We start from the raw sequence: 25,612 nt of genomic DNA, 5'->3' as shown, positions 1-25,612 counted from the left end.
AAGAGAACGATGTCATAATCTTTTTTCTGCGTATGTGCGTACCATGATACAATAAGTATGTAATAATTTTTGCAAATTGTGTAATCACTTGAATAGTAGATTTAAAAAAAATGTATTTTAATATTTCGAATTAACATTGCCATGTGCCGGAATCATAGAATTTAAAAGCATTTCAAACATCAAACAACACAGAAGAAAATCTACCATTGATAACATTCATAATCTACTCTAGGTTTCATTTTCAATACCCTGAAATGCTTCTTGCATTTCCTATAAAATTCTCCCATCAGGCGAGTATCAACTACAGTAAATAGTGCATCCAACGGCACATTTTAATAACAACATTTTCCAAAAAAATATTGTATAATACAAATTTCTAAATTACTTCAATAAAACTTGTTTCATATTAACCCTATACATGGAAAAAAGGGCATAAATACAGGCATTCACGAAACTTCATCTTTGATCAGTATTCATAAGATTAGACGCCAATCAAGTGAGCACTCAAAGACAATGGAATGACTTTTCACATCATCTAAATAATTGATAATTTTTATATTACCAAAAGACAGACAATAAATAAAAATTCAATTAGAAAATAAACAAAAAATTATTCAGATAGAGACACAGTTTAAAAAACCACATATGTATACTTCATAAACAACATTTTGTACTTAAATGTTATGAATACATAAATTTACAAATTAATATATTGTGAGCATACTGAGAAAACTGACAAAGCTAAAATAAAAACTAAATAATCTGTCATGAGTAACTTCAATAATTCAGACAAAAAAATCAAACTTTGGGGTAGAATGTTTTAATACAATAGAATTTGAGAAATACATATCCAATGACAATAAGTAGAAATTTGGATAAACTCTATATTTTTTGCACTTTCTCCATAGAGAAAGCATACTTTCATTCATTTGAAAATGCCATTACATGACATTTTGTCTTTTTTTTAGTGCAAATATCCAACACATGGGATATCTATCAATCAATGACAGATGGATGACGTGGGACATAACAAGGATACATTATTTTACAGTTTTTCGTTGTATTAAAAAGTGATCGTTAATCACTTTTGTAGAATGGATCATTAATTGCACGGATTAACTTTATCACATTTCGCAGCATGATCACAATATGAATTATAAAAACATTTTGTCAATAAAAAAAAAACCTTCATACAAGTAGATTGTTTCCTAGAAACAACAAAAAAATGTAATATCAAAATTTCATGGCACGTTTCTTGGTCAGTATCACTTTGGCAACTTCTCATGAGCAAAACCTTTGAAATAAATAAGGCATGTAATAATATTTCCTTAACAATTTCATGGGCTTCAATGACTCAATTTCATAAATTCCCAACAAAATATCATAAACACCCATTAGGTAAGATCAGTTTTAATAAGTCATGTTTTAGTCAATCTACTTGTCACAGTTTGCGGTAGTCAAAATTCAAACTTTAATTTTTCCGGACCGAGTTTTGACATCAAAATGATTTTCTGCTTTAAATGTAGCTTATTCTTCATTCTTTCAACATCTGTGGAAATAACCAAGGAAAATATCCTCAGGTATAGATATTTGATAAAATTGGGTAATGTTTTTCGAGGCCTATGTATTAGACAAAATATGTCTAGAGATAATTTGAGTGTGTATAAACAATGGTTCTAAATAAAATAACAAATAAAAAGATGTCATAATTGTGTCGCGTAGATCAAATATCTTTGCGGTCGTCCTTAATACATAAAATATCCTTATCGAAAAGCGTTCATGATATTTTGCCAGAAAACAATTCGCTAAATAATAATATATTATTGTTACTGATTTTTATGTGAATAATGTTCATGTCATAGACTGGAATTAAATAAAACTTAAAAATAAATATTACATTCATAAAAATAATTTTGATGATATTCAACTACTTATTATGACTAGCGATGATTGGTTTGTGAAAAAATGTCATAATAATAGAAAATAACTAATATATTTGTAATTATGTAATTATACTATAGAGGTGACACTCGATCATAGAAAATCATAGATAAAAAGTGTCCACACAGATTATATAACATAAATCAGATATAACTTAGAATATTAGAGCTCTCTTTTTTTAAGCACACCTCTTTCTCTCTCTCCCCTCTTAACCTGGCTGTTTAGCATATGTCCGATTATACAACAGCTATGATCGGCGAAAATATATTTTAGCGAAACGCGAATGTTGTTGAAAATTTGTTTGAATGTTTAAAGGGTTCTATCTTTAAACCTGCTACAGAACTCGACAGACAAATATATCGTACTCATACAGGAGAAAGTGACCAAGTGCATTTTTTGCAAAAACGTGATCTTTAACTATTTGATATCTTACTAGCTTAATATTGCCCTGAAAAACATCCCAAAGGATTTTAAACTTGGAAGTATAATATATTGACTTGTTAAAAATGACTAACTGCATTGATGTTTATTTTCTTGCCGAGCAAAAGTGAATTAAATGGCCTTCCTGAACATTTTACGATTTGTTAGTTGGTCACTTTTTCCTGTACGACTACGATATATTCAAACTCAATAGACAATACATATTTAGATAGAGGTTGTTTATTTAAACTCCCGACAATATTAAAGCACAAAATTTCAAACCAATAAAGAAAGCGTATAAGTCGCAATCGTAGCGTGTAATCAGGTACAAGCCTCATATATGTAAATGAGAATTATTCCAGCTGATAACCCCATGTTAGTATGTGGTTGAGAGAAGGAGGTTTTATACCGTTTTAGTCAGTCCTAGAAAAAATCTGAGTCAGACAACGCGGTCGGAGTTCATAGACACCAAAAAAAGACATTTGCGGGCACCCAGTGTCGCATCTAAGATTCTTATTTACCATTGACACATTTTGTGATGAAAACTACTTAAATGATGCATATAAAATATCAATGGCACAACTATATACACAATATTATACTAAATATTATATCCTATAGAGAGAGAACCTTAACACTCTAGCAATGTATTGATACTAAGACTTCTCATTACCGGCATAAAACCAATTGAGGCCGTTTTATAAGATGATACAAGTACAGTAAAAGCTCATTAATTTAAAATTAAAATACTATAATAATATTTGTTTGAAAAATCAATTTGATAAAAAAACCCTTCATATTTTTGGTTAACAAAATAAGAATGAGTTTTTTTTTTTCCTATTTTAACCTTCGTTAAATGTTCCACGGTCCCGTGTGGGACCAATAATTATGGTACATTTTGCAATCAAATTAGACTGATTTCTAATAGTATTATATTATTCAAATATGAATAGATATAAGCTTACATAAATAATAATTTTGAGATACCATTAGCAAGCTTAGGTGTCACGTATGCTCAAAAAGTAATAAATTTGTAAAAGAAAATGGATAAAATTAAGAAAGGTGTGTTGAGATGGTTTGGGCATGTGGAACAAATGAGTGATGAAAGAATGGTAAAACAAATTAATGAGGCGAATGTGATTGGAAAATATAAATACTTCAAATACTTGAAAGTGGTCAGGTGTCGGAATAATCGGCGGGTATGTATGAGGTGATCCATGAATGAGGAAGGGGCAAAGAATGTTTGCAAACACAGAGTGGTGTGGCGTTCTACTGTCTACTGTAAAAAATAATAATAATAAAATATAATAGGTGAGTCTACGAACTGTGATCTTAAAAATATTTTGGAATGATATTCGAAAATAAAGAATTAAAAATTGAGTATCGTCAAATTGTGCTCGTTTCTAGTGATGATTGATGACTTTAAAAAAATCATGTGATGGAAATGATGATACTGATGGCACATATTATCTAATGAGGTATTTAGGGGATTGCAAGGTATCTTTAAATAGGTACTTTCTTATAATATAAATTACGAATAAAGCTATAGACAATACATATTATGTTAGGCATTTCTACAAAACTAAACCAATTTTATGTGTAGAAGCTTTCTGGCTTTAATTTTCATTGTTGACTTCTAATATCCAATTTTTTTAGCGATCATCTTATATATCATGACTATCCCAAGAGATGTCTCTATATGTTCCAATATAAGCAATCAAAAATACTCACAACAGACTAGTAAAATGATTAGGAAAGTATGTGTAAACATATTTGAAATTTTCGGAGTGTGAGATGTATTTACACAGTTGTGACGGTTAAAAGTTGAGTTGATGAAACAAACTGTAGATGTCATGCAATATTAAACTGCAAGGAAATAATGAAGATGCGCGCAACGAAGGAGATCTTCACCCAGCAGTGGGTGGATGTGGGCTGAGAGATTTAATAGGATTTTTGAAAACTGATAAAAACACCATCACTTTTCAACACATTGTTTGCAGGAAACGCTTAAAAGCGTCTTTTGCATACAGTTGGTAGAGAGCGGGAGACACTTATAAGCGTTTTATTTGCTTACTTTTGTCAGAGCACGATAGGCCTAAAAACATTTTACAGATCGGAATTGGGTTTGCAGTTACTTGTGATTAGTATACGACTTTAATTAGTATACTTATTAGGTTTATATTATCCACTGACACTTCGTGATGGAATTGCATTTTTAATTTATTATTAGATTAAAACCAATATTTTTAGCTTTTCCACTTTTTTATTTGACCAGCGACCGGGTTTCGTCGTTACCGACATCATCAGACTGGTGAGAGGCTATACAAATTGTTATGTTATATATAAAAGAAGGCAGGAGTTGATAACCATGATTTGATATAATTTTATGAGAAATTAATTTAATTTGAGTGAATTTAAGTATTGTATGATATTAAAAAAAAATTATAAAAAAAATAATAATAATAATAATAATATTTTTAATATCATACACTACTTAAATTCACTCAACTTAAATTAATTTCTCATAAAATTATATCAAATCATGGTTATCAACTCCTGCCTTCTTTTATATATAACATAACAATTTGTATAGCCTCTCACCAGTCTGATGATGTCGGTAACGACGAAACCCGGTCGCTGGTCAAATAAAAAAGTGGAAAAGCTAAAAATATTGGTTTTAATCTAATAATAAATACTTATTAGGGTCGAGTTGATGGAAAAACCGCTCGATAACAAAGTGTTAAGATTAAATTACCACTGTCGTTACGCAACTTTACCAACATATTGTAGACAATAGTAATATTAAACATATTGTTTACAAATGGCTCAAGAATTGATGCAAATGTCATCACATTTTGATATATCGTGTCTGTTTCCGTTTCTTATGCCTTGAAGTAGTGCGGGAACTCGTTGGAGATGGTCCTGACGAGGGTCTGGTCGGGTTTGCTGGGTTCCCCCTCCTCGCAGAAGATGCGGGTGAAGCAGCGCAGCAGGTCGGCCTGGCGATGGCAGTGGCTGTAGTCCGTGTGGCGGAGCACTCCGAGACACAGCTGCAGGTACAGGCCGCGGCGCTGAACACAGAAACAGCAAATGTAGCAGATACTCTACCGTGGACATGAAAAGGCTAATATATTTACATATTATATTTGACATCTCATCAAAGATGAAGAAGAATATGGAAGTCTGGGCATTTACGGGGCTGACGACCATCATAGGCTGGTTTAAGTGATCACTTTACACACGTGTAACAATCACCAATTCTACCAGACATTTTGACATATTGACAACCACACTACTCAAAATCTTGGAAGATATCTTGATATATGTATATCATCCAATTTCGAAACATTGTTTTTGAATAACTAGAACTTCACAAGAGACATCTATTGGTGAGATGAAAAGAAGCTTTTTACTAAGCAGGCACACTCAAAATGTTGCTAATATATTTTATTAAAAGTAGGCTTAAAAAGGACTGATATATTGACCGACAATGTATGTTGAAAATAACAAGTCGTTTTCAGAGAGGCATCGGCATACAGGCGATACCACTCTACAGATACAGGCGCAAGTGAGAGTACTGTCTGATATAATAACTGCTGTGGATGCTGGTGACCTTGTTTTGATTCCTTTTTTGGATATGAGTGCTGCTTTCGACACGGTTGACCATAATATTCAGCAGAAATGCTTGAGGAAGACTTTTGGCATTTGTGATAAATTGTGCACATGCATGGTTTTGATCATACCTTCGAGAATGTGAATATTCAGTCACAACAAGGTAGCATTTTACGAAAAAAGCGCTATATAATTTATTGAAATGTATTATTATTATCATTATATTGTTTGGTGGGTAGACCTGAAAAGGTCTGATATATTGTGTGGTGAGCGGAACTGAAAAGAGTTATCACATTAAGTAAAGAGTGAATCTGAAAGGAGCCATAATTTTGTACTACGGGTAGACTTAAAAAGGGTAACTACTTGTGCAGTAGACGAACCAAAAAAGGTGGATAATTATAATATGTATTACACAAGTGGATGAACCTAAAAAGGACCATTATATAAAATGCATTAATGGAAGACTTTAAAAGGATCTTCATTATATGTTAACAATATTATTTTGAATACTATTTCTGATTGAATTATCATTGAGGTCCGACCGCCTTAAAAACACTCAATGTAACGTAAAAATTATAATATGTATTACATAAGTGGATGAACCTAAAAAGGACCAATAGATAACATGTATAAATGGCAGACTACAAAAGGATCATTATCATATGTTATCGATATTATATTGAATACTAAAAAATCTTATATTATCATTGAAGTTTGATCGCCTTGGAAACACTCAACGCAGCGTATCCCATGTCACATGTCATGGCGTAGTCGCGATGGTAGCTGGTATGGTCGCAGAGCACCAATAATGTGCTTGTGCTAATATTAGCCAAAATGAAGTCAAATTTGACTAACCTGATCTCCAGCAGAAAGATCGGCCAACTGTCTGACCGTGATGTCGAGCAGAACCTTTGTGTCGTTGGTGTAGAAGAGAGAGGCCGTAGACCGCCGACTGAAGGCGTCCAGGGACAGCTTCAGCACTGAATGCGGAGCCGGAGGCACATGCTCCAAAACTCTTACCGGATCATCTGTAGAACATCCATGTACATATTATATTTTTATTATTATTATTGTGTAGGCAAAAAAATTATTCTTCTTTGTGTAGGCCTTGTGGCCTGTTTTTAGGAAGGATTAGCCTCTGCAATGTCGATTCTCAGCTATCAATCCATCTCTTTGGTGGTTTGCCAGGGAGTCGTCTACCTTAGGGTTGACCGTGCAATGCAATTTGGGGAGTCTAGATTCCATTATCCTTACCATTGTCTTCTCCGTAGCCTCCCAAGTAGAACTTTTCAGGCATCCTGAGATGACTGCAGCATTGTTTATTTGTCCCGTCACTTTACATCGCAGATCCGCTTAACCACTCAAGTCTACATCCAGATGTTTGAACTATTCCACCTGTTTGTTAATTTATAACATGTTTAAATGGCTTCAAATAAAATAATCAGATTACCTTCTCTGTTCAGTAAGAGCAAAAGTTTTTCCGTGAAGACCTTGGAGTGCGGTCTAGTCTGCAGAGCATCTAAGATGAGGTTGTTGTCTGGATCCAGGAACTGCATGTTGAGAGCCAGAACCGCCGACAAGAAGATATCCGGAATGCACTCCTCTACATCGGACTCTGGCGGAGACTCAATCCACTCCAGAAGGAATGATACAAACTCAAGATCCAATTGTTCTGAAAATGTCAACAACATATTTAACCCCTAATAAAGGTATAAATTTTTTCAACAACACCATTGACATGTTCCAAATCTATATAATGATAATAATAAATGTCTTTGATAAGTAAATAATGTCTAGAGAAAAAAGAGATTCCGACCTGTCTTAAAAGAAAAACATATGAATCCTGCATACTGCCAATGAATACATATGCACTAGAGACCATGGCTCTGACAAAAAGAAAAACAGAGAAGCTCAAATGCACACAGCGATGCATGGAAAGATCCATGCTTGGTTTAGCCTGAAAGATAAAATGAAGAAATTAAGAATAGAACCAAAATCATGGATCGCGTGGCCAGACTCAAGTGGCAATGGGCGGTACATGTTGCAAGACAGGACCCCACAAAGCGGACGTGTAAAATTTTGAGATGAAGACCTTGGGAGGATAAGAAAGGCATCGAGAGACCTCAAAAAAGATGATCGAACGACATAGCCACTGTGGGGGTAGAAACTGGCTACAAGCAACAACAGACCAAAAAAAAGTAAGGATACGGAGAGGTTTATATCCAGCAGTGGAGGACATAAGGCTAAAGAAGAAAAAAAATAGTAGAATTCGTATTGAATGTAATATACATTTAACATAATCTCGATATATTCCGCAAATAAGGCAGCCAGCGATTGTTGGTGTTGAAATAAATGCACTGTACGACATATTTGTATGACTAAGGCACTCGCCCTAAAGGTGGAGACTGACCGGAGCATTTCGTCGTAAGATAACGTCGTAACATCGCTCGCGACGAGCATCATCGAGCATCCGAAACTATGGATGGAGTGCTCTGCTCGGTGTACCGACTGCCTGAATGCTCGCATCGTAACGTGTTACGTTACGACGAAATGCTCCGGTCAGTCTCCACCTTTAGAATGTTTCCGCAGATGCGATTATATTTTTTTGTACCTGAGCATATGGGATACGGCTTGTTGTGTTTAGACAATAATATATCAGACGTATCATGTAAGTTCGTATATAAGACGATAAAATATATGACGTATTTATATTTTATAAGTTCGTATGGGTAGGGCGGTTAAACTGAGATGTGCAAGAAATTGAATTATTCTATAACTATTATTTTTTACGGACCTAATCTAAAAGTGAGTGGAATACAGTACCAAAGTGGCTGAGCGGAAGCGGGTCGGCCATGGACAGCATGGTGCTGAGGAGCTTGGCGGAGGCGGCTAGGCGCTCGGCGTGCGACTGGTTGGCCAGCATGTCCCGGGCCAGCTCCCTCGCCAGCACCGACATGCACAGCACCTTCACAATCTCCCGGTCCAGGGCGCACATCACCCCAAAGCCCTGCACAGCACCAAAAGGCAACTATCACTCAGGAGGAATAGCAGAATCAACTTACATTGTGCTGAAAATCCATACATAGACTATGGTATACGTTGCAAGACCAAAAAAACTTAGCATGATCAAGTATTTCAAAAACTTAAAAGTGGTTAAGTCAGGAGTCGGAATAATCGGCGGGTATGTATGAGGAGTTTGATCAAGATCGTATCGGGTTGCGGTCCCGTGGTTAGGATAGGTTTTTTTAACAATTTAACTTATGTAAAAATTACAGAAAGGAAATATGTACAACCACATAATAACTTAATTGAAATATTAATTGTATTATATAATAACTGAAAATAGAATCAACCTACATTGTAGTGAAAATTAACTTATATACGACGGGTCGTGGTCCCATGGTTAGTGTCGCGGACTCTTAAGTCAGAGTTTCTCGGTTCAAACCCACTCTACCACAATTCGATACCTATTTTTAATAATGAGCCTCTTAGGCTCACAGAAAAAGTATGAAATTGAAATATTTGTGTAAATAATAAAAACAAATATATCTCATTTTTAAAAATAAAAAATTATAATAATACAATAACACTGTGATTATATGATGCAGTACCCTATGCACCATCGGGTGCGGATGAGGGTTTTAAAAAATGAATGAGGAGATGCATAAATGTGGAAGAGGAGAAGATTGTTGACAAAGACAGATTGGTGTGGCATTCTATTCTCTCTGCCTGCAAAATTTTTTTTTTCATTCACAAAGAAATACAAACCTGAATCAATATTTTCCTGATATGCCACCTGGTCTCCATTTGGTAGAACAGCACGAGGGCACTCACATACTCGTAATTGTCAGTGCTCAACACGTCACACGACACTCGGACATCGGCATTGGACTGGAATATAAAATGCACATATAAACTTTTTTTTGAATAATTTTATTTATCACAAATTATTATGCTTCTTAGAGTCTAGCATAAGAAGCATATCAGGCAAGAGTCTTCGAGATAGAATAAGAAATGCCAGGATCAGGGAAATATGCGAGATCGAAGATGTCGTTAGGTGGAGAAGGCAACGAAGGAGACAATGGTATGCGCTGTGAGGAGAATGGAACCATCCAGACTCCCCCCACATTGCACTGTACGGCCAACCCCATGGTAGACGACTCCCGGGCAGATCACCAAAGAGATGGGTCGATAACTGGGAATCGACATCGCAGGAGGCTAATCCCTCTTAAAAACAGGCCACAAGGGCTACAACAAGATGAAGAAGAAGAAGACAAATTATTATACTAAATTTACCAGATGGATAGCCCCGTCGTAAAATTTATACGGGAACAGTTATTAAAACAGTTATAAAATTATGTTTTTGTAAATAATAAAAAAACACCAATATTTTTTTTTTCAAATTTAATTAAGTCTAGAGTTTGAATACAACGATCAGCACTCACGAGAATCCCGACGACGTCAGTGAGGTGCGTGAGAATGGCGTGCTCGTCGTCGTGCACGGCCCACTCGCGCTGCTGGGCGTCGCGCGCGCACGCCGTGAGCGCGGTGAGGTCGGCGCGCAGGCGGCGCGCGTCGCTCGTGCCGCGCAGCACGGCCCGGTCCGCCGCCAGCGGGCCCGCGCCGCTCGCCAGCGAGGACAGCGTCCACACCTGCCCGCACCGACTGCGGTCCAGCACCTCCTGGACAAAGAGAGAAGGAGAGAGATGAACAAGAGTGACAAAAAACTGAGATTTACAACATTTTGAGTGTCCAAATACTTGTTAGTAGACCTTATGACTTAGTTTATCCTCTTACGAAAGGACTGAAAGGGCGAAATAGTCATCACTAAAAGAAACAATGGCAATACACCCTAGCACCCACACACACACACACACACATATACACTCACACACACTCACACTCTCTTCTCTTTTTTTATCTCTTAATGTCCAACAGTACGGCTGTCCAAACTCAAAACACAGTAAGAGACATTTTTTTATAGTAGGTTTTTTTTGCATTTTTGGACTAAGAATCTACTTTCATGTAATCTAATTCATAACATAAATGTGTAATTATTTAATTGGCTTTTATCATTGTCAATCCAACTATTTGTTATGTTTTTATTTTATTTTTATGTACAAGCTGTATAATTCCCAAAACAAATAAATAAAATAAATAATAATAATTTGGATAATTTGTACAGCGGCATTTTCGTAAAATACTACCTCAAGGGTGCTTGTAAAGACATGGATAGTTATAATAATTACAAGATGATGATGATAATGACATACAAAATATAAATATATTAAAATGTCGTCAATCGGTCTCGGGAGGTCGAGTGGGCTGAGTCTGGAGCGGGTAAAACATCAGCTGACAAATTGTAACGCCATCCTCTCGATCCTCAAGGACTGGAGAATGTCCAAGATGTTGGGCAGGATGTATTTCATCGCGATGGTCACGCAGGAGAGCAGCTTGTTGAGCATCTCGTCATTGTGGATGACTAACTTCCAGACCAGCACATTTTTATCTAGACTTCGCTTTTATCCCCTTTTCCCAAACAAGATCAGATAGCGTTTAGCACAAACCTTGAGCGACTCCAGGACAGTTGTGACGGCCACCCGGGACAAGTCGTGGCTGAGCCTCGTGTGCTGGCGCACCCTCTCCACCATGCCGTACAGGATGGAGGCCTCGCCGCCCTCCACCAGCATGCTGGGGCTGGACTGGCTGCGCTGGGGACTGCGCCCCCCGGGGGACGGCTCGCGGGGACCAGGGCCCAGACTGGCGCGAGCGTCTGATTTTCCGGGAAAATATGAATAAAATGTAGAAGAAACTCCGTCCACTTCTGTGGTGTAATGGTTAGCGTATTTAGCTACCGTGGTGGAGGATGATTGGCTCGTTCCACAATCTGGCTAAAAGTGAATTGATTTTGTCTCACCTTGGTGCAAATGTTCATATCCATTGTCACTGCTGTGGTTGTGGCTGTTGTCCCGGTGGGAGTCGTCGGGTGCGGTGACGGGTGCGGCGACTGGCGCGGGGGCGACGGCGGCTGCACGGGGCGCGGGCGGGAGGGTGGAGCGCCCGTTCTGGAGGCTGTGGTTCAACTCCGGGAGACTCGGAGGCTGGGGAGCCTGTTTTTTTATATAGGGCTATAAAAATACACAATTTAGGATGGATTAAAGCATTCTGTGGTGGATTTGATTAACCATTTCTATTTACATCCATAAATCACTGCATCGGAACGATGCAATGTTGTTATAATTATGACATAATGGCCCTAGGGCAGCCATACTCAACCTGCGGCCCGCCAAGCTTTTTTGTGCGGCCCCCAACACATTTATTATCAGGAACATGATTTACAAAATCTGGCATTCTATAAATATAGAATCGTATATCTTGAGATTAATTTCCACTTTGACGTAACAGACATGGAAACCCAAAGAGGATGGTCGTTGTCGTGTCAACATCAGATCTGGTATAAGAGTGTTGCTACTGCACACGCTAGATTTATTCCCAAAAAACAAACATTTGACAGACAAATATGCGCGCTATTAATATTCTGTTTTGGTCATATTTTTATAAATCTCAAATGGTTTTCCAAAAAAACGGGGGTGGTGATATTTATATATTTTTTTTCATGATATTTTTTGTCATACCAGTATAGTGTTGCGGCCCGCGTAGCTTTACAAATATATGTATGCGGCCCGAGAAAAAAAAGGTTAAGTATCATTGCCCTAGGGTAAGTCTAAATTTAAGAGTTGTGTCCTTGTGACGTTGAAGATTGAAGAAGAGGTGGGAGCTGTTTGATATTTTCATTTATTATTTTACTATAAGAAATAAAAAATAATAATTATAAATAAATAAAAATAAGAAATAGCTCCTACTCCCTCTTCAATCTTCAATATCTCAAGGACACAACTCTAAAATTTAGACTTAAAATTTAGACGTAAAACGTAAATTAAAAATGAATGCTGAATGATAAGGAGAATTTTATATTACCATACAAAAAGTTAATACTTTTGAAATACAAAACATATATATTACCTTGAGTGAAATTTCAGCTTGGTGTCTTTTTTCATTCAGACGAGTGATTAGCTCTTGTTTATCCGGAGTCAGCTGCGAGCCATCGTTCATGCGAGCCACACATTCCTCTATGAACTTCATCATAAACAGCGGTTCCACCTACACACAATTTCGTGTTCATTATATACCAAAAATTACATCACCTTACACACTTGTGAATGATAACAACTTACTTCCTGTTGTTTTAAAAGCAATTTAACTTACGTAAAAATTTACAGAAAGGAAATATGGACAACTACATAATAACTTAATTGAAATATTAATTGTATTATATTATAATTGAGAATAGGATCAACCTACATTGTAGTGAAAATTAACTTATATACATCGGGTTGTGGTCCCGAGGTTAGTGTCACGGACTCTTAAGTCAGAGTTTCTAGGTTCGAACCCACTCTACCACAATTTGATACTTATTTCTAATAATGAGCCGCTTAGGCTCACAGAAATAGTATGAAATTTAAATGTTTGTGTAAATAATAAAAACATAAATATTTCTCTTTTTTTAAATAATTAATAAATCAACCATCAACTATCTCAAATACAGTGATCCCTCACACATTGTTGTCGGGCGGTTTTTTCGTCAACCCTGTCCCTAATTATACTCAGACAGTCAGCCGCCTGACCCTCAGTATGCTAATCACAAGAAGCCGCAACACCCAATTCCGATCTGTACACTGTTTTTTGGCGTCTCTCGCGCTCTACCAAAAGTAAGCAAATAGAAAGTTATAAGTGTCTCCCGCTCTCTACCAACAATATGAAAAAGATGCTTTAAAGCGTTTTCCACAAACAACGTGTTAATAGGGTCTTTTTACAAATCAGAAATGTATTAAATATTTGAAAATAAACCTAGCAAGATATATCATACCTATTTAAATAATGGTTTGGTAACTTTACTATCCTGTAAACTCCAACACCAAGCATTGTTTATCAAAATAAATTATAAATTTTTACTTCAATATGCAAATGGAAAAATTAAAATAAATAAATATATGAAGAAATATATGGTGAATAAATAACATCATGCATCTCATACAAAGTTAAGAACCCTGACTGGCGTATCAAGTAATTTCGGCCAATCAAAATGCCCTGTGTATCTGCATTAGGCTGACACAGAGTTCAATGCTTAATCGCTAGAATAGTGCACAAACCTTGACCGGAGATACATAGTTGGAAGGCACAAAACCCAGTTGTCCCTGAATGTTGACAACTTGCCACCAATTTCTCTGCTTATTGTTGCTCTGGTGAAGAATGAAGTAGTCACCCTCGTTGAAACTCAGGGTTTTGGCCAATGTCGCCTCAAAATTGTACATGGCTTTCAACATTTCATGGCCATCTATAAAAATAAGAAAGGAAAAACTAATCCTCCTGTCAAGTAAAACTGGTAATCCACAACATCTAGAACGTCTCCAATGGACATTCTACAGCCGTGAAAACGCGCGTTCCGCAGTAATATTCGCTGTCAGAACAAGAACAGTTCAAATCCAACCTGACCTTGGAACGCATGAAGGAATCCACTAATAGCAATGATGGAGCGCTACTTATTCGCGAGCTTAGTGAAAAAACAGCTTAATAATAATTACATATGTATCAAAATTTATTTAAAAAAAATCCATATAGCAGTTAAATAGTGATAAACTTATTAATAATGTAGCAGTATAGACAGTATTAGTTATAAATTAATTGGAATTCTGATTTCTGGGCAATCAAATATATCAGAAACATGTCTCGAAATGTTTCAACATTTACCTATGAAACTGCTTCTAATTTTGAAAAATTCCTACTAATTTCAGTAAAAAATCACTTACCAGTCTTTGATAGATTTTCACTCATTTTGATAAAATATTATGGTCCGACTGAATAAATAAAAGCCATATATACTTTGCAACAAAAAACCTCAAATTTTTCGTTAAATTATCAAGTGACGTCCGACAATTTGCACATAAATAACAATATTGAACTTGAAATTTGAAAAAAAATTGGGTGTCTACCAGACTTTGACAGTTCTGATTTTCTTAATATTTTTTACGTTGCTCGACATGAACCAAACATAGCCAGGCAAAGATGTGTGTATTGAAAAATTGCAATTTAACGGGGTAAGTTGTATATACTACTGCTACTACTATTACTACTACCATCACGCCGTTTCTCCGCAGGGGTAGGCAGAGAGGATGGAACGCCACACTCTTCTGTCCTGACATACTCTCCTCGCCTTCTTCACATCCATACATCTAGTCATACATGTCCTCCGATTACGCAGACTTTTGACACCGCCAGATTTTAGGTTCTGATTGATCTGATCGTGCCAAGTCTTTTTCGGTCGTCCACGTTCTGTTTTCCCTCTCACATTCGCCACATATATTTTCTTAGTCATTCTCTCGTTATCCATTCGCTCCACATGTCCATACCACCGCAAATAACCCTTGTTCAGCCTTACATTCCTTTCTTAAATCTTCGTTTTTAATTCTGTCATACAATGATTTTCCACACATTCGTCTGAGGGAGCGCGTTTCAACAGCGTTCACTCTGCTTTTATCCTTCCTTAGCCAGTTCCATGTTTCGCTTCCATACATTAGTGTCGGTACTAGCACGCCGTTGTGAACCGCTAGCTTGGCTTCCATGGACATATTCTTAATCGCAATCACTCTGTTCAAAGCACCATTTATTCTATTCCCTGCATTCACTCTTCTCTCAATATCCTTATCCACTTTTCCATCCCTTGTGAACATGCTTCCTAGATATAAAAATTCTTGCACCTGTTCTAGGGATTCATTATGCACAATAATCTTGCATTCTGTCATATCTTTCTCTCTTTCAAACACCATGACCTTTGACTTACTTTCATTCATTGCCAGATCATTTTCCATACATACATCATATATTCTTGACACTATTAGTTGCAAATCCTCCGCGCTGCTCACTAGCAGTGCGGCGTCATCCGCATACAGTAAGCAACTAACAGTTATATCCATCATTTTCGCTCCGATTCCCATACTTTCAATCTCTTTCATACAATGGTCCATATAGAGATTAAACAACCATGGTGACATTACACATCCCTGCTTTACGCCTTTGGATATTGCAAACCATGATGTAATGCCCCCATTCACTCTTATACTAGCTGTGCTGTCCTCGTAGAGGGAAGCAACTGCTTGTATAAGTTTATTGTCTACTCCATGTTTTTCCAGCACGATCCATAATTTCATCCCATCAACCTTATCATACGCTTTCTGCAAATCCACGAAAGCACAGAAGAGTTTCTGGTTTTTAGCCAAAAACATTTCCGTCAGCATTCGTAGTGCAAAAATTTGATCTGTGCAACCTCTTCCACTCATAAAAGTAATAATATATATAAAAGTAATAATAACTCGCAATGTTTGAAGACTTAACGAACAGCGAACACTGCTGTTGCATGTGAGTTAATTTTGAAGGGGTAATTTTTTGTGACATTTTTTATATTGTTCAGGGCTATGAAAATAATAGTTTTCATGGTAACTTTTTTCAATTTTCTCGCCAACCTTCTTCCAAATTCCTATATTTTATTATCATTGGTATCAAATATCAATATGAAATATAGATATTTTGTCAAAACAGCAGAATTATTATTTTACATGCAGAGGATTGTATGCATATCTAAATATATTGCTTGATTTCTTATTCTTCTTCTTGTTAACTAGTTTTTATAGGTATAATTTTGTTATACTAGAATTGCTTTATACTATTTAAAACTCGCTTTGAAATTTCTTGAAATTGTTTTTAATACCTATTATCGCAATATATTTTGTACATTAAAATTAGGAAAATTGACTAAATTATCCGATGTTTCAAAACTATTGTCTAGTTACCCTTGTGATCCATTGGGAGGGGCTCAATCACCAATCCCAATTGAAATTCTATTGTTGGGGTGGAAAATCAGATATATTTAGCTGTTTATTAACTGCTTGCGTATGCTGAACTTCACACAAATTGAATCAATGCTGAATTTATAGCATTACAGTATAAACAAGCCCAATTTTATTTTTAAAGAGTTTGAATTTCATTTTAAACTCATATTACAATGAAATACAATAAAACACTATGAATAATATACAATTATAAATTATTTATTTTTCATAAAGAAGTCAATCAAAAGCACATTTTGATTGGTTCTAAAGGCGTGAAATAAGGGTACATTAAATAATGTTTTTTGTAATTAGTTGTACTATTCAGAAAATTTTAATTAATTTTTCATGCATTAAGTATCTACAAAATTTGATACAAAATAAATTTGTTTGTATGTGCAGAAAATTAAATTTTATCAGTCATAAAAAAACCAGCAGATAGTATTTATGTACTAAGGATTAAAATACTAATTCTCCAAGAATGGCATTATTGTTTTATATGTTTAGTGCACCAATATTTTGAAAAGGACATGTTAATCTTATCATTTGTGATTTTTATTTATTATTAAGAGATAGGTATTAAATAAAGATTTTTGATATTGCATGACATAATATAAGATCTAAGTGTCCAGAATAACAATACTTCAAAATAAACTTCTTTGAATTTCCTCAAAACACGCATTATTTATTTTGAAGACAAATAATTATTAAACATTAAAAGCATGCATTGATTAAAGTAATGCAATGTCCGATCACTATTTTAATGCCACAAAGGAAGTTGAATATAGTTGAACCCCTCTGATCTGCGATCTTTGGGACTGGCGGTGTGTTCGGAATGCAAAAAAGGAAGGATTATCAGAAAATAGGGAAGTATACTGATTGACATTAAAATTAGCATCTCAAAAATGACTATGTATTGTTCTCTGCAATAAACAACATATAAGCAAGGAAGATAAGTCTAATATAGCTTTAGTTTTCGAATGCCTTAGGCTTCTTAGATTTGCCTATAATGAATAGAGAAAACTTGTGTGTACGATCAGCGTTACTACAAGCACTTTTTAGCCCACCGTTTGAAAATTTATTCCTGCTACGGTTTTGATACAGCAAGCGTTTTGTTTGACAGCTTTTTAAAGTTTATGACTGTCTCTTCGATGTTTAGACTTGACGAGGTAACAGTTCATATCTCGGGTCTAGAGTTGATAAACTGGAGGGGCGAACCAGCTGAAGATGGATAAGAGCGGTTCTACTAAATATTCCCACAAAACATACCATATATTTGTTAGTGAAAAATGAGCAACAATAAATACTGCTATTGAAAACATGAAGTTTATTTTTAAAGGTTCTGATAAATACATTATTTGGGGGTCTTCAATGCATGATAAAATGTAAATGTAAAAAAAAATAGAGTTTTATTATTTACAGTATTATTTTTTGACATCTCATCAAAGATGAAGAAGAATATGGAAGTCCGGGCATTTACGGGGCTGACGACCGTCATCGGCTGGTTTAAGTGATCACTTTACACACATGTAACATTCACTAATTCTACCCATTATTGACAACCACACTACTCAAATTCTTGGAAGTTCTTTATACATGAACCAATTTAGAAACCTTGTTCTTGAATCACTAGAACTTCACTAGAGACATCTATTGGTGAGATGTAAAGAAGCTTTTTACTAAGCAGAAACTCTTATATTAGTATGTGAGGCCCAAATCCTGGATTATAATCACACACATGAGAAACGCCAGAAAATACCATTTTCATTTTTATTATTTAAGCTTATAATTTGACCAGATAATTTATTTACAACATTTTGAGTGTGTCCAAATACTTGTTCACAAAATCTGGATTATCTCCAATTACAGGAGTTGGAGTACAGGAGTTGGAGTAGGTACAGGAGTTGCCAACTCCTGTAATTGGAGATAATCCAGATTTTGTGAACAAGTATTTGGACACACTCAAAATGTTGTATTTACAGTATTATTACATAAAAAAATATTTACCAAGTATGAACATTGAATTCGCATTCTACAAAGAATTTATTTTTTAATTATAAATTATCATTTTTGTGTGACATTTTATTTTTTGTACAAATATAGTTTTGATTTTATACCTCTTTTATAAAGAAAAATTATTAATCAAATCTAATATTAGCGCATGTATTTCAATGATCGGGAGGACAGAAGCCAATATCTTCAGCAGTTAGCCCTAATCTGCCCTTTCCTTTCTTCCTGATTCCAGATGAAGCTTGTGCGGAATCTTGTCTCGCCTTATTCCAAACAATCGGGTCCTCACTGCTCGGACAAACTCTAAACTTATCCCTTCCTATGACGTAGCATACGAAAAAGCACACCAATATCAGAACTATTCCCAGGTCGTTTATTAAAATACCTTCTTCTGCATATTGTGAATAAAAATCACTGTAAATAAAGTAAAAGTTATATTAGGTGTCTCGACAGAAACAAACCGTATTTTGTGGCTAGTGCAAACACAAAAATGACTGCACAAATGCATATGACATGACTAAGGAGGACCTTTGAATACTAAGAGTCGCTTAAACTTAGAAATAAACTTAAGCTTACAAAGCTGAAGCCTAAGTAGGGACATTATGAACTATGTTGTATAAGCCATAGCTAGAACTCTTAGAAGAGTAACTGTATGTTAGATTATTAAATAAAATAAAAAATAACTCTTTTATCTTTTGACCCTTATACGCACCCAATGGTGCATAGGGCACTGCATTATATAAGCACAATGTTATCTTGGTCGTTACTTCCATGAAGGCATGGTGATCAGTCCTGCGCTTGTTGTACCAGTCCGGGGTAGTATTAAATAAATACGAGTGTAAATCAATCTTATTATGACCCCCCCCCCCTGAGAATCGAACCCGGGACCTCCAGCATGGTAGCCAAACGCGCTCATGGAGGCGGTCTTATAAAGGTGAAAATAAAATTTAATTAAAAAATGGAATTACAAATGTAATGCAAAAATATATATATATTTTTTAATGGTTCCCGGTATCAAAACGAGGGAGCGTGATAAAAGTATCCCTTCTCGCACACCCACTTGATGTACTTTTTTCTTCTTCTTCTTTTGAACCTTATCTCGACCTAATGATGCTACTACATCGCATGGACACTGTGCTACATTGATCATTGCTTACATGAAGGGAAGCTGATCAATTCTGCACTTCAGGTACCAGTCCAGGGTAATATGAAAAAAATATTAGTTTAAAAATGACTAATATTTATTTTTGACTCCCCCCTCTGGGAATCGAACCTGGGGCCCCCAGCAAGGTAGCTAAACACACTTATTATTACACTACGAAAGCGGACTATTATTTTTACATTGAATTAATTTAAAAAATTAGTTATCTATATAAAATATGATAAATATTAACAGGCGTTTGAAAGAGTGCCAAGAAGGAATATTTATCATTTTAATTCAAATCAGTGTGCATTGAATTTTAATGGATGTGTGGTAGCACTGCTTGTTAGATGTGATATTAGATCTGTCCTTATCTGAACAAAGATGCGTTTCACATGTCGCTCACTCCTTTCGACAATGCCTTATATCAAAAAAGTTGATTTTTCAGGAGATCGTTTTTAAAGTTTAAGAATATAATAAAATGTATTAAAAATAAATATCAAGCCACTTATTGAACTTTTTATTGTGCAACAGATCTTTTTGAGTAAAACCTGGATGTTTTTTCTCCATTTGAAAATTATTTAGTATTTTAAAAAAAAAAAAATCTATACCTTTTCTTCAAAATGCAAAAACAACACATTCTGCCCTGCAGCGGGTAAATATTAAGTTAAAAATATGACGCTTTTGCTGGGATATAGTACATTTTCTGGGCATTCCGAAAACATGCACAACTGAAAATTGTCAATTTTTGATATATGACGTTGTTGAAAGGTGTGAGCGATGTATGCATAAATGATTGAAATGAATGTATAAAGTAAGTTGAAATATTTGACCAACCCAAGTGACGATATTGCCCTTTGATTAAGTCCGGAAAGGCATGTTCCGATGGCCAAAATGAATGTTGCCACTCCAAAGGCTCCGTGGATTGGAACTAATTTAAGTCTGATACGAGACGTGGCATCTCCACAGCAGGACAACAGAAAGAAAGAAAAAATTCCAAACGCAAACTGAAAACAATACAAAATTAATTTAAAACCCATAATATACTATATTAGTCTTTGTATGGTATATACATAATTTAAAGACAAATTTTCGAAATTTGAGCAATGTTATTATACGATCATGGGTAGAATGGCTTATGTTACACAGAAAATAAATCAATCACTTAAACCAACTAATGACAGACCTTATGGTCTGTAAATACCTAGAGCTTATGCTCTGTGAACGCCTAGACTTTCATATGCCTATCTCAATTGGCTTCTTGTTGAGAAATAAATTAAAATCATAATTTAAATCTCCCATGTGGAGCAAAACCAGAATGTGCGATTTGTAATTTTTGTCTTTATTTAATTTATAGTATATTGAAAGTTAACCGTGAAAATAATAAACAGATTATTAATAGAAATCAAACACAAATAACCTGAAGAAAGTAGAGTCCCATTGTAACCAATCCCAACCAGCTGTGTAAGGAAAAAAAGTTTTCCATCGGCGGGTTGGTGATTTTATGATAATCCCATGCAGATATGAAGCCAAATACTGCACATGGCGCTGTGAAGCCGTGAAGTATTGTATGAATCAACTTTACCATGTTCCGCTTGCAGCAACCGAAGATGCGGAATATCAGCATTCCTAAAATTAAAATCATTGTTGCTTTAGATGTTTTTGTGACATTTAGGTGAAGTTTTGATAAAGAGATACAATCAAAAGTGGCAGCAGCAGCGAACTTGTGATACCAAACTAATGGTGGGATTCAGCAAGTTCGCAACGGTTAACTAGAACCGTTGCCTAAAATTTTTAGAGTTCCCCTTGAGATCATGTATCGGAGGACACTTGGTTTACTTGGTCCACCACTTTGTAAAAATATTTGAACCTCATGAAGAGAAAAAAAATATAATGGAAAGATGAAAAAAAGATACTAGAAAATTCAGTTATTGCACTTTGTAAAAAGAATATCGTAAAAGATATACGCTTCAAAAAATGTACAAGTAAACAATGTTTTCCTTTCTATAACTTGCCGGTCTCCCACAGGCCCAGAAGGAGATAGAAACACTCAATACATAAAAAATGCGATAGAAAATCACTACAACATTACAATGTTGTAGTGATTTTCTATCGCATCTTTTAATTTGTAATGTTTACATTTAAACATTACTTTTAATTGACTTTTAAATCTGTACCTACTATTATAATTGGAGCATTCTGAGTTGGTATGTGATTGTTCTGTTTATGTGCAGAATAAAAAACAAATAAATGTCAAAACCATTTTTTTATAGGGGGGAGGGGGGTAGCAGTTGTACCTAAAGGGCGAACCGGTTCTTGAAAATTTTGAATCCCATCACTGTACCAAACCCTATTGTTTCTTTGGATCTAAATGTGTTCACACACGGGTCATAATTTTTCACATTCATATCTCTTTGACCAGGGGTGGGGAGCCTTTTAATTTCTATAGGCTACATTGATTTATTTGATTTGACATGAGGCCGGGTTTGTAAAAAATGAAAGTCAATCCATTTACTACTTTTCGAGTTTTGTTGGCGCAAACATAAGGAAGCTAAATTTTTATATATAAAGACAATCAGATTTATTTGAAAAACATTTCGTGCAAGTCAAAAGGCCATATCAGACCAGCCAAGAGGATATCATATCAGACAGCTGGATACAACCTAAAGTCCGCAGGTTTCCTACCCTTGTCCTTAGATGAGGCAATAAATGGGGTTTAAATAGATAAAAAACCACCCCAAATACTACCGAAAAAAGCAATTACAGATTTCAAATTAACAAAGTCATAATGTTATAATGGCAGCATTTGGAAAGTACTTTAAATTCTTAACATTCACATTTTACAAAGAAATACAATAATTTAATTTGTGAATAATTTATGTTAACTTACCAAGACCACCAAAGACCACAAAGCCTAATATCATAAATACAGGGTGAAGGTTGAATTTGGCATCTGGGCCTCTGAAACCCGAGAAGCCCTTGCGATAATAGAAGGCCCAAAACATGCAGAGAGCGAGTGATAAAATGATGAGGAGAATAGACACTGCCACCATCGCCGTGTACTCGATCCACAAACCGGCACCCCACGGATCTTCATTAGTGCCACATGGACCACAACGACCTCTAAAAACACACATTTTACATGTACAGTCGATTCTCCATATCGCTCACTCCTTTCAAGAACGTCATAAATAAAAAAACTTGATTTTTCAGGAGAATGTTTTAAAAGTTTAAGAATAAAATAAAATGTATTAAAAATAAATATCAAGCTACTTATTGAACTTTTTATTGTGCAACAGATCTTTTTAGCCCTGAAACCCTAAAACCTGAAGGTTTTTTCTCCATTTGAAAAATATTTAGTATATTTAAAAAAAAAATTAAACAATACCTTTTCTTCAAAATGCAAAAACAACACTTTTTGCCATGTAGCGGGTAAATATAAAGTTAAAAATATGCCGCTTTTGCTGGGATATAGTACATTTTCTGGGCATTCGGAAAACATGCACAACCAAAAATTGAAGATTTTTGATTTATGACATTCTTGAAAGGAGTGAGCGATAAATATAATTTTTTTTAAATATTCATTTGTTGTCCAAAAAATTATCCCTGTCTGTTATGTACAAGGGTTTATTGCATGTTCTGTTTACATATCTTGAAAATGATTAATTAATTAATACAACAATATCGGCTCCCTATGTGGAGCATTTGGAGTCCACAAACTGTCTCCAGGCTTTCCTGTCGGCCGCCAGCTCCTTTGCATCCTCCCGAGTCAAATCCGCGTCCCGAGGTTCAGACGAAAACTGCCAACGAATTGTCAGCAGTGGTCGTTCTGGGTGGAGCGAACCTGATGCCTTGTAAAGTAGGCAAGCCTGATTAAGGCTCTCAGGAGGCATGCGGAGTACCGGAAAATTATAATGAAAATAATAGTGAATATCTATAGTAAATAAAACATAAATGAGGTTGAACCCTACAAACAATACAATAGTTACAATGGATTCAGTATTTTATATCAATCAAGATTTGTCCCATACATAGTTCATTCCTTTGACTTATTCTTCTTTTATTTGTTAAATAAGACACCACTAAACCTGAAAGACCTTTATACCCTATTGCCTCATCAATTTTTGTCAGCTGCATACGCACATTCTGTTTCCAATTTAAATCTTTCTTTTTCAAAAATTGGACATATCTACTCTAAATGAGGGACGTCTTGTGATTACGTTTCATCACATTCTTAAAACAGAAGAGGTATTCTCAAAACAAATATGAATATTGATAAAAATGCTATAAATAATTGGATGTAAAAATAAAATAGACTACGATATCTACATCATTTATAATTGCATGAGTCATGTAAGGTATGCAACTAATAATTTGTGGGACAAGTATTGTAAAATATGTTCTTGGCTAGAGAAACCTCAGTGAGGACAAATTGTTATAAATTGTAAATAAGTACATATATGGTAAAAATAAATAAATATCATCCAAATAAATTCTTACGTTTTTGGGCATGCTTTTTTTGCTCCAAACAATTTGTTCCGGATAAAATCCATCCGCTGCCATATTGTAACTTTGTCAGGGTCTTGGCCAGATTTTCGAGTTTTGTGAAATAATTTAAGAACTCGTTGTCTTTTACCGCTTTTTAAAATACGGTACGCGAAGATGTGCCTTCTCCACCCTGTTATATCAGAGTCGTCTTCGATCGGTCTGCATCCTAATGTGGCTATAGAGTCCTGCTTTTTGGCCGGTATCGGCGCCATGTCGATGCGAGACGGTAAATAGTTCCTTTTACGTGGTTTGGGAATAGGTGTGGGTCCGGCTGAAAATATGTACGTACGAGGTTTGGGTACGGGAGTGAGTAAAATGTGAGAACGGGGAGTAGGTATCGGAGCTTTTCTCGGAGGTTTTTCTCGTTCAAGTGGTACAGGAGTGATTTGATTTGTTATTAAAGGCTGTAAGTCGTGGTTTATAGCATCAGAAAAACTCGACAATATAACCGATGATTTCTTGATACGCCTAGGTGCTGGAATAGGAGGGGAAAGTGTGCGAGTTGATACCGATGACTTGAGAGATGCTGAAGAACGGGTTGCTGTGTTAGTTAATGAAGCAGAAGTACAAGGGGGATCATCACATGCAGCAGTGTGGACAGGAAGACTAGTCTGGCTATCGGGCTTGTGTAATACGGATTGAAGTGTCGGTGTCGGGGTCGGAGGCAAATGTTCTATCGAGTGTAAGCTGTGTACTCTACTTAGTACCTTGTGGAGTTCCGATCTTCGTTTTGCGGGCACTACTCTTCGCAATTGTCTATGAACACTTGATAATCTCACGCGTCTGATTAATAACACCCAGAAATCCAGTAATGAATCTGCCATTTCAGGCAAAAAGCCATATAAATCAACGAATCCATCTTGATCCCTTAATTTTGTTTTCCTATTCCATATATAAAATATCAACTGTCAGTTACTTAAATCATGATGTCAATAAAAATATATTCTATTAAATAGGAACATTCTTACAAGTAGATACCTGGGTAGGCACTTTTTAAAAT

General features: G+C 35.6%; 2 protein-coding genes across 4 annotated transcripts; both read right to left on the bottom strand.

Annotated features, from left to right (window-relative positions):
• Positions 1-4,939: 4,939 nt before the first annotated feature.
• On the bottom strand, positions 4,940-15,016 carry LOC148310543 (NCK-interacting protein with SH3 domain-like). Of its 2 annotated transcripts, none has more exons than XM_088258243.1 (11): positions 14,841-15,016; positions 14,184-14,368; positions 12,997-13,134; positions 11,891-12,101; positions 11,541-11,746; positions 10,419-10,655; positions 9,742-9,864; positions 8,797-8,980; positions 7,424-7,645; positions 6,829-7,001; positions 4,940-5,432 (listed from the first exon to the last, which is right to left on the bottom strand). In XM_088258243.1, the coding sequence occupies exons 1-11, from the start codon at positions 14,863-14,865 to the stop codon at positions 5,244-5,246; spliced, it is 1,893 nt and encodes a 630-aa protein (XP_088114369.1). In that variant the 5' UTR covers positions 14,866-15,016; the 3' UTR covers positions 4,940-5,243. The 2 variants fall into 2 exon arrangements, with proteins under 2 accessions (XP_088114369.1, XP_088114370.1); XM_088258244.1 differs by having other exon boundaries at positions 11,891-12,083.
• Positions 15,017-17,170: 2,154 nt separating this feature from the next.
• Positions 17,171-25,504, bottom strand: LOC148310542 (transmembrane ascorbate-dependent reductase CYB561-like). Of its 2 annotated transcripts, XM_088258228.1 has the most exons (6): positions 25,320-25,504; positions 24,565-24,883; positions 22,955-23,187; positions 21,485-21,693; positions 20,902-21,071; positions 17,171-19,337 (listed from the first exon to the last, which is right to left on the bottom strand). In XM_088258228.1, exons 2-6 carry the CDS (start codon positions 24,822-24,824, stop codon positions 19,082-19,084), a joined length of 1,128 nt encoding a protein of 375 aa, XP_088114354.1. In that variant the 5' UTR covers positions 24,825-24,883; positions 25,320-25,504; the 3' UTR covers positions 17,171-19,081. The 2 variants fall into 2 exon arrangements, with proteins under 2 accessions (XP_088114354.1, XP_088114353.1); XM_088258227.1 differs by having other exon boundaries at positions 24,565-25,504.
• Positions 25,505-25,612: the final 108 nt, after the last annotated feature.

Source organism: Brachycentrus maculatus, unplaced genomic scaffold (genome assembly GCF_059751285.1).
Source record: "Brachycentrus maculatus isolate JH-2025_06_01 unplaced genomic scaffold, ASM5975128v1 h1tg000091l, whole genome shotgun sequence".
In the NCBI taxonomy this organism is placed as follows: Eukaryota; Metazoa; Arthropoda; class Insecta; order Trichoptera; family Brachycentridae; genus Brachycentrus; species Brachycentrus maculatus.
The sequence above is the reverse complement of the archived record's forward strand: the minus strand, read 5'-3'. Positions and strand labels throughout refer to the sequence as shown.